Source organism: Squalius cephalus, assembly GCF_949319135.1.
Source record: "Squalius cephalus genome assembly, chromosome: 21".
Lineage (NCBI taxonomy): Eukaryota > Metazoa > Chordata > Actinopteri > Cypriniformes > Leuciscidae > Squalius > Squalius cephalus.
The window spans coordinates 22,342,823-22,353,856 of NC_137142.1; the positions used below are offsets into that span (position 1 = coordinate 22,342,823).

The 11,034-nt window shown below is 33.0% G+C and overlaps 1 protein-coding gene across 1 annotated transcript; it reads right to left on the bottom strand.

Moving 5' to 3' along the window:
• Positions 1-910: 910 nt before the first annotated feature.
• pkd2l1 (polycystic kidney disease 2-like 1) lies at positions 911-8,366 on the bottom strand. Its single transcript, XM_079855181.1, has 15 exons — positions 8,051-8,366; positions 7,622-7,735; positions 6,770-6,897; positions 5,695-5,948; positions 5,378-5,602; positions 4,363-4,591; positions 4,034-4,204; positions 2,801-2,982; positions 2,550-2,670; positions 2,358-2,456; positions 2,101-2,222; positions 1,889-2,006; positions 1,690-1,784; positions 1,253-1,391; positions 911-1,086 (listed from the first exon to the last, which is right to left on the bottom strand). Exons 1-15 carry the CDS (start codon positions 8,337-8,339, stop codon positions 916-918), a joined length of 2,457 nt encoding a protein of 818 aa, XP_079711307.1. The 5' UTR covers positions 8,340-8,366; the 3' UTR covers positions 911-915.
• Positions 8,367-11,034: the final 2,668 nt, after the last annotated feature.

The window sequence follows — 11,034 nt, forward strand, 5'->3', positions numbered from 1 at the left end:
TGTTTTCTCACTTTTGTTTTTTCTAAAAAATAAATAAAAAAAAGGTCTGGTTTCAACATAGTAAATGATAAAACCATTTGTTTGCAATTTCAATTATTTATTTGCCTATAATTTTAATAAGAAAAGATAAAGATAAATATTATATATCTTTTTAAATATACTAGCAATATTGTTCCAAGATTAGTGTATAAACTATAGAAGGTTGAGTATACACTGATATGCTTCTCACAATAAAATACAGCATTTACAAGTAGTTCATATCAAAGTAAAGAAAGAAATTAAGGAAAATGTCGCAGAGTATATAATAATGTTCCATAGACTAATAATACACATTGCACTTTGATGAGCGTTTTCATATGTCAAATGTAACTAACTATTCTCACTAAATTTAGTTAAATAAAGTTTCCATATATAATTGGAAAGACAGTTTTGAGATTACATTATCACAGGGTTTTTAATTATTAATTTCTGCTTGTATCTTAATTGTACAGAAGTTGTTTCACAAGAACCAACAGTAATCATGAAAATTCAGTCATCAACAGGGAGGAAGGTCAGAAGAATAGTTTGTGGCCTGATATAGTTGAAAAATTCCCAGAAACTATAGGGAATGTATTTAACACCACAATACGTCAGTTCCACTGTGCTGAAACATTAATCAGCCTTAAAGTGAAATTTAATTAGATCGTCAATCATACTGCTATTTATTCCCTCTTATAAAGCCACAGTGACTGCATGTTAAACAGTCAGTATGGAGAAGAGACACAAGCAGATTCCTGTGCCGCTGGTAACATAGAGTACTACATCTATTCTACAGTAATACCTTCCTCTTTACTGTCATATTCTGAGTCTATATCCACAGATCAGGCTTAGATTAAGCCTATTTGTTAGTCAGTTTTAAAGTCAGGTTTTGATGAATCAATGGCTTGCAGAACTACTGTTCTCGGTGACGACTGGCCATCCTACATCTGGGTACAAACGATTCCTCATATTCCCCATGGGACCAGCAAATGACCAGGATGGTGGTCCCTGAGCCAAGACTCTTTCCAGGTTTACCTGAATATTCCCTCCTGAAGCCGGTCTTGATTCCTGTCACAATACATCAGCATGGCATCATCTTCTATAATATATTCATGATTCCTGTATTTAATATATATTCTAAAAACAATTTGTTGTTTATTTGTATTTTATTAAATATATTATTTTAAATCATTTTAAGTACAATGTCATAAATTCTATAGAACTAAAAACTCACATCTTCTCTAGTCGCCAGCTTATCCATGTCTCTGTTTTCTGTGTTGAATGTCTGAAGTCTCATTTTCTCCATAACAACATCCAGTTTGGACATCATAGTGGTCACAGATTTCTCAAGCTGAGCAACTTTGTAAACAAGCCTGGAATAGAATGCCATTTATTAATCTCAGCTAATGTTAATCTCAGCATTTAGTAATACATTTTTAAGATCAAAAGTTGTATCTTAATTAATGCACTGAACATGAATAATTCTATTGACTAACATTAAAAAGGTTAATAAACGCTGTACAATTATGTTGCTAAATGTTAGTTAATGCATTAACTGATGTTAAAAAAATATACCGTTACCAAAATATTAATAAATACAATACAGCATATAAATAATACTAAAATAACACTGAACATCAGGTTTTACTACTGACACTTCTGTACACTAACCTCTGAAAGTCCTCTAGAGGAACGGTCTTCTTTCTGTGGTCCTCTGCAGATTCAACATTGTTTTCAAGATTACGAAGCTCTGCATTGAGTGCATCCTAATTGAAAATATAAAAAGAATATAGATATGCATATCAGAATGATGTCAACATGGAGATCCATCTTAGAATCATTAACTTACAACAAAAAAACTCAAACATACCCTTTTTTCCTCCAGCTCTTGTTTCATTATCTCCTGCTCCTGCTTGTCCAAAGTCTGGTTCCCATCTTGGTCAAATTTGGAGAAAGCGGCTGAGATCTCATGGTCAGCATGACCCATTCTGACATGTGGGACGCATAACCAGAACACATGAGTTCTTCTGCATCAGCGCTGCTACTATACATAAATGTGTTAGTGTTTCACCTGAAACTTACTCTTTCAAAGCATCCCTGAAATCTTTAAACTCCAGCTCACTCGAGCCTGAATCCAGGGCTTTCTGAACATCAGAGATCTTTTCCTTTTTAAGTTTCAGTTTCATAAAGGTCTTTGCATAACTCTGTAATTAAAGTATAGTTCAACACAATGAACACACAACAGTGTTGGTTTTCGTGGAGATTACACGGTTTTCCACACATAAATGTAATAGATTTGCAGACGTATCCACTGTATTCTCCAGTCTAGGATGACTAACCTGTTTGATGAGATCTGAAATCTGGAACTCATCTTTCTGAGAAGCCAGTTCTGACTTCACCTCAGAGTATGTGTCATTGATGATGGCCAGAAACATGTTCTGTTAATGCCAATTCATCATGTTAATTGATAGAGGCACTTATGGTTTAGAACAAACAATTGTAAGTAAATCAAATACGTCTGAAGAACTTACCAGTAACACAAAGAAGACAAAGAACACATAGGAGAAGAAGTATATTGGTCCAAGTACTCTGTTTGCCCTGTCAATGGCATCATAATCGAAATCTCCAAGGATGATTCGAAACTGTGTGAAACTGCAGAGTGGAGAAACAAGGCAAAGAACTGACATTATTTTAATGAAATTAAAAAAATGTATTAGAAATGAATATTTTTGACAGCATGAAAATTATAAATTTTTATAACAGAGAGAAAAAACATCCTTACATGCACTTGTTAAATGTGCTGAATGTTTCTACTTCCATTCCAAAGAGGAGGTAACCCAGCTGAGCATATGCAAAGAACACAATGAAGAACATAATGGCAAATCCAAAGATGTCTAATGCACATCGAGCCAAAGTGGACGTAAGCTGGGTCATCGTCTTATTGAAACTGATGTACTTGAAGATCTGCAGAGATTGAAGCCATCATAATATCAAAACAGGTCACTTTAGAAATTTGAGGTCCTATTGTATGTACAAAAATATACAAAATTATACAAAAGCTGTCACTGGGACTGTACCCTTTAAAAAGGTTCTAATATTTACCATTTAAGTACTAATATGTACACTTTTGGTAGCAATATGTAACTTTAAGGTACTAATATGCACTTTTTTTAGGTACAACACAGTATACCTTTTAAAAGGGTACCGCCCCAATCACAGCTTTTTTTCTGAGAATGAACTAACATTTAAATTAATAAATTATGTAAGTATAATATAATATATAAAAAAGAATATAGAAAATATATAATATATAAAAAGCCAGTTGCATAAACATAGCCATTATGTTAAAGTCCCCCTGTGGTGAAAATCAAGCTTTATATGTTGTTTGTATGGCTATGTGGTATTTTTAAAATGCTTTAAGATAAACCATGTGCAAATTCATAAGTCAACACCATTGCTGAGTATTTTCTCTTTAAAACTGCAGTGAATCAAAGACAGTCTCAAAAAACGCAGTTTGAAATCGCTGGTGTTTCTTACGTCACAAACTACCTTGTAACCAATCACGTCAACGTGTGATCGTCAACGAGTGGATCTCTGAGTTGATGTGAGTGGAGGAGGGGCTAATTTGCATATTCATAGCACAACGTATACTAAATGAGGCTAAAAATTTCAAGGAAAAATAAATGTAAAAAAATATGTCATTTTGGTGATCAAAGATGAGTTTTAAGGGATAAAATGATTGGCTATGGGGGATTTTAAGACTAATATGACCAACTAGCAGTTAGTTAGGAGTAATCAATCTTACTATTCGGTAAGCAATTAGACCAATTTATGTTTTTATGTAATTGACTTAAAAAGTTGTGAACAAAGAAAAAACTTGATGACTAACTTAGTCTTAGCAGTTTATGCAACCGGCCCAAAGGGTGACGAGATCTGAAACTCCACCTTCACAGTGTGTCATTTTAAAAACTTCTTAATAAAAGAATAATTCTAATAATTCTTAATAAAAAATTACCTTAATCCAAGCAAAAAACAAATTTACTGCATTCATATTGTTGTACTGGGTTTGCCAAAATGCAAGAAATTCAAAATCAGCGTAGATGTCAGGTTGTTCTAGAAGGTTTCCAAGTAGCTTGTCCACTTTGATGGTCCGAAATGCACTGAAGACTATTGCCACCACAGCAAGCTGTTAAAAAGAGCACATTTACTATTAGAGTCTGCTCTTGTCAAGTAATGTTTACCAATTATATGATGAATTTGAATTATTATAGCTAGAAATAAAGTCTTTCAAATATGTTTGATATCGGATGTTTTGATATCTGATATGATCTGCTTTCCTCCTACCAGTATCACCACTAGATCAAGAATGTTCCAGATGCTGTTGAAATGGGACAGTCTGTGGATTCGGAATTCCAGAATCTCCTCCACAATGTAATAGAATATGAAGACACAGAACACTATCTCGCAGCCGATGATGAAGAAATCCCAGGTGGTGACGTAACGAATCAGCTTTACAGTACGGATCTGGTAGGATGGAATTGCTCCACCGGTAGCTGGAAATTCAACCACCAATCTGAAGAAAGAAGAAAATGTTTTATAAATAATATAATGCAATAACAAAATTACATCCGATTATTTATTCTATATATTGAACTTTTTTTATATGTTTCATATTTATTGTTTGTATAAATAATTTATAATAAATATATAAATATTATAAATATTTAAATATAATAATTAGTGCTGTCATCGTGATTAATTGATAAGAACATAAAAGTTTGTTTAAATAATATGTGTGTATATATATTATTATATTTATATAGATTATATATATATAATATTTATATGTGTGTGTGTGTGTGTGTGTATATATACATATACTGTATATATATATATATATATATATATATATATATATATATAATATGCATATACTGTACATATATATATATATATATATATATATATATATATAAAATATGCATATATATATATATATATATATATATATATATATATATATATATTTGTGCACACACACACACACACACATATATATATATATATATATATATATATATACACACACATATTATATAAACAAACATTTATGTTAGAATTGATTAATTGTGATTAATCGTTTTGACAGCAGTCCTATGTAATCAGAAATAGGGCCTAACATTTTTTGGTGTTTTTTTTTTTTTTTTGGGTCTGCCTTGTACATTGAAAGGGATAGCTTATGTTAAAGAACAGATGTATAATTTTTATTTTATTCACAAACCTAGCAAACCAAATGTATAATTTTGGACATGCAAATGCAAAAAATGCATCATATATGATCTTGATTTAGGTCAAGTACCTTATAACACAGAAGAGATTGATGTTGGCATTGTATGCAGAGAAGTCAATGAAAAGAACTCGAGTTCCACGATCAAGCCACAAGTTTTCTTTGAGGTCATTCAGGATAGCTGCACTCTCTTCTTTGGTCTTTGCCAGGTCTTGGTAATATCCCGCTCCGCTGTATGTGGTCAGTATCCCCCAGTGATTTGACCCTTTGATCTCCTTTTCCGAGTGGTACTGCCAGCTGAAGAATAATACGATTATATTTAATAAATAAACACATTTCAACAACCGAAGAGAGAAATACAACTGTTGCTAATCATAAATGTCACTCACGCTGTTCCGTTGATCATTCCAAACCTGCTGTCATCCTCCTTCTTGACGCTGTACACATCAAAACACTCGGAGATCTCCTGCTGGAAGTCTTTGTACACCTTGCAGGAGTTGTTCTTCACTTTGAGCTGTCGAATGCGGGGGACTCCTAACAACAAGTTCTCGTAGTAAATGAAGGATTGATTTTCATTCTGAAGAGGCTCATCATTATACCACTTATTCCAGTACAGGCCGTCAAGTAACGGGCCCTCCATGTACTGCAAAGATTAAAGAAAAAATCATAGCAAGAGGGACTTTGATGCCGTACTGCATCTGTCCCTCGAATAGACAAACATTTATTATGGTGTTAATACTAAATAAACATACTTAAAACTACATAAAAAAATTATATAAACAATAATATTATTTTAAAACATTAAAATATTAAAATGTATTACATAAAACATATTAAAATCAAATAAACCATATTAGCAAAAACTTGAAATTTGTGTTGGAATATTTTTTTTTAAATAATTACTAAATAATATGAATATTACTAAAATAAATTAGCAATATTAAATATTAAAAATATTAGCAATACTATTCAAATTAATTACATAAAATGTTTTTAAAAAAAACATATTAGGAAAAACTTTAAATTTGTGTTTGAATATTTTTTTTAAAGAATGTAGAAACATTAGCCAGGCAAAAAGAAACATTTATTATAAATTATTACTTATTACTAAATGTTTATAAATATCTCTATCTATCTATCTATCTATCTATCTATCTATCTATCTATCTATCTATCTATCTATCTATCTATCTATATATATATATAAATATATATATAACATCCATTTATTTTTAAATGTACATTATATACATATATATATAGTCTTAAGTAAATATAGCCAAACATCCAAAACTTGGAATTTGTGTTGGAATAAATTGTAGTCCTACTTTATTTATTGTACTTTAAAAATACCAGGGAAAGACCAATATTTATAATTAAAATCATTTAATGTTATAAATAGATAAATACACCGTTACCCTGATTTTTATTCACATCAGAATAATAGAATCTTCTAAAACTCACAGTCCAGACATCATCCACGCTGCTGATGTAGTAAAAGTTGAATCCATTGCCACTCGGTAAATTCACAAAGAGATCAGTCATAGCTTTTGTATAGTAGTAGGTGGCGCTGCTGGTCATGCCATAGGTCACTGCATGAGAACATGATTGCAATTAGTCAACAACAATCACATCACTTATTGAACTTTGCACAGACGTGCTATACCATTCACCCTCCACGCAGATAAAGGACATCAATTCATTGAAGTTTCATCCATTAGCAGTGCTCACGTCACGAATGCTGCGGCCAGGGATGAGGGGAGGGTTATTTGTTTGAGCACACACAAATAGCTCTCTTGAACAATGTGACCAGCTCAGACAAAGCCTCAATTGCCTGACCTGAGCTCTTATCAGTAAAAGACAGCAGGGTCCCGCTTGTGTTCCTTTCAGGCCTAATTTTCCCCTGGACAATGCTGCGTTGTAACACAGGGGAGCAGTGGACATTTTATAACAAGCACTTAGTCTGATACACATCTGATCATAATAGAGCACAAGATAATGGGAAACCATGGGATTAGTTCGGATTACAGCCAGTATGATCAAAAAGACAAAAGAGCAAGCTAATGACATTTTTACAGTTTTACATTTATACATGCAAATGTTTTAATGGATATATCAATGAACTTAATATCCACAGTTACCTTAGAATTTTGAGTTGACAATGACATTAAAAATAACTTTTTACAGTGCAGCTCTATATTGATCCATTATCAATAAATCCATTCAGTGGTTTCAACTCCAACAGGTGGTCCTAACAGGTAAAAACAGTACATTCAGACAGGGATAAATATATCAAACAATCGACCTAATACTTACACAGACACAAATCCACTAGGAAAACAATGTAGATGAACAGTTCTTTGAGATTTGCTTTGACATTGAGCTCAGGATTCTCCTTTGTGTCTTTTCTTAGAGCTGTTCCCCACAGTCCTACCGAACCAAAACAATCAATTTTATATATATTTATTTGCTTGTATTTTTTTTTTTAACTTACAATAATATTAAGTAATGTATTTATTATTAAGTATTTATAAAGTATTATAAAGTAATACAAATGTGTATTTTATTGCATTAATAATAAATGATAAAAAACAATATTAGCAACACTAAAACAAAATGAAATAACTGAATAGTTAACATGGAATAATAATAATAATACATAAATAAATAAAAGCTAACAGTGCTAAAGTAAATCTAGAATAATCATATCATGGAAAATAGGAAGATGCATGGATCCTCCCTTACCTTTGATGGCTTTTAAAAAAAAGGAGCAGCATCCAGACTTCTCCTTGGTGGGGTGCGTTCGCACCTTATCCTCGGCTAAATAGGGGTTAGGCAGATTCAGTTGGTTCATGTTCTCCACAGAACTGTGAAACATGGGCTGAGGGTTGTAGATGGTGCTGATGGGGCGTCTGATGGGTGCAGGAGAGCCGCTGTAGGCCTGATTCACCCAGGCTCCTTTCTCAAAGTCATCCAGCTCGCACGCTGCTGTGTTGCCCAGCTGATTTTCTGCCTGGTTATTGAAGTGTTGCATTGTGGTAAATGGAGAGGTTAAGGTAGATGGATGTATCATGAAATGCTCAAGTGAAGCTTTTGCCTGAGGATAGGTTCAACTTGTATTTATACCTTTCTCCTTGAATCCTCTGATTCCGTGGAAGGAGGGGCTCGTCTTTTGTTCACACATCCATTAAAAACACAATCCATGCCATTAGGGAAACTGAAACATCAGCTAAAGATGCTATAGGACAGTATCATTGACAATGCACAACTAATGTGAATTTGCGTCACACTGTTTTAGACATGCTGGAACAAAGATCAATATCCAACTTTAATTATAAAGATGCACAGAAATAGTAATTAAATTATTCCGAGAATTAAACTATTAGCTGTCCGCAGACATCTATAACAAATGACTGAAATATTATCTGAAAATGTTTAGCCTACTTTTTCGGCTTTACGTGTTTTCACTGTTATAAGGTAGGGCGCTATACACATCTCCTGGACGAGTACTCTCCAGATCAAGACACAGGCAAAGTGTGTAAACGAGCAATCTCATATGTAAGCAGATGCATTATGAAAAATAATGCGATCATCAACAATAAACAGCATATAAATCAAAACGGCCTAATGTTAGGCCTACCATTGAAATATCGACACAGGAAGTGGTTAGGACGGTGTTGATGGACTCATCTAGCCTACTATGTTTTGATCATCATTCTGAATCCGATCTTGATGTAGCCTAGTCTTTGACTAAAACGCGATTTTCTCTGCTTTTTGCAGATTTGTTTTTAAAGCAGATCAGTTCTTTCTTTTGATATATTGCATGTTCAGATATTCATACAACAAAATATTCTGGGGGGCATTGTATTTTTGAGAAAATTACCAAAAACGCTGCTGTGGCTGGCAACATAAAATAAAATAAAAAAAAACGCTGGCGGGGAAAGAGTTAATATTAAGATAAAAGAGTCTTCTGTAGGTGTATCTATATTTACTTTGCTCAGCATTGGGGCATTAGGCTACACAATAAGATAGATACGATCTGCCTATAAAGATAAAGACTAGAACTGTTTTTAAACATGCGTTAACTGCAAACAAAGAAATATACCCCCCATAGCCCATTTATTAAAAAATACTTTTCCTCCAGAGATAAGCTATCATAGCACCTCCTTGTGGTCCCCTGGAGGTTTAAAAACCTCTGTGATACATAATAAGCAACCATTTACTCGTATTCAAGTAGGCCTACCATCGATTTGTTTCTCATTCAAACATTTGTAAACTAACATTTGCGAGATTTAATATGATTGCACGAAATATGGACTTTAGTATCAAATAAAATGAACAATGTCTTGACCTTAAGCTGCCTAATTTAGTAGGCTAATCATTTTTAAATCATTGTAGGGGTGTCTTGAGTTTAGCTACACGGGCCTACTGATCATGACATGATGATTGGTCATAATGACAGCTGAAGCTAAACGGATTAAGATGGGTGTATCTCGCTTTATGTACACGCTTTCGGCCGAGCTCTGGCCGTTCACGCCTCATTAGCTCTGAAAAGACACGTTATACACAGTCATTGGACAGCAAAGAGATGAATATCCTGTCTAAATTAAACTCTCCTAGTAATCTTTAAACTCTGAAGAACATTCTATTGGTTTACGATATGAGCCAAACCAAAAGAAACAAATGATTATCGAATTAAAAAAAGAAAAATCAACAATATTTTAATATTGGGATATTTTTGTTCATCTTTGTACACAGCACATGGGACAGACACACAGTTCAACCGTGACGTCATTCAGTCCTTTAAACATTATTTATTCCTTCACTGAACTGACAGCAGAGACATTTGTTTAGTGCTGCTTATCTTGGGACACAGAGGGCTTCACCGAAATGTGTTTATCTGTCCAGTGTGCACACCATGAGAACTGGTATTTGTATTGAGGCCTTTAATACAGAAAAAAAAAAAAAAGATTTTATAGCAAATCTGTTTCAAAATGGAGGAAAATGTGTGCATGTCATTAAAAGTAAATTTAACAAAAAATTATTGTCTTGTCTACAAATGTAAGATGATTTTTTTAAACAGATTATGGTATAGTATAGTGGATACAATGTTATTTTTACATTAATGTACTGTACACAAAGTTTATTTGTGCACTGATTGCACTATAAACAAAACATTTTAAATCCTGTTTAAACTAGCTCAAAATACATCACCTACCATACAGAACACATAGTTACAAGATACAATTTTAAATCCATTATTATTATTATTATTCCAAATTCGTTTTTCCCTTATTGAGTTTAGTACTAAAAAACCAATAAGAAATTGGAACAGCAATTTAGGATGCCATTTTGGCAAAATAAGATCACAGTGTATTTTTTGTATGTTTTCCAGCTTTGACTTAGCTGCGCACACACTATACACAAAGATTTGATACAAAGCAATGAAAAAATAAGAACTGTGATCTGTGTTTTTATCGAGTCATCATTTACAACATGCATGATGGAAGATTTTCTAAAATTGTACAGAAAAACATACTTTTTTTGCAACAATTAAAGCAACTCTACCCCTAGAATGCTTTAGACTCTATTAAAGCTAATCAAACACTTGATTTCCAGAACCATAAACATAAAATATTACATAGTAATACATACATATTTACTGACTCCTGTATCTATGCAAAGAAAGATACAAGTGAACGCACCATTGCTTATCAGTCCCTGAGAGC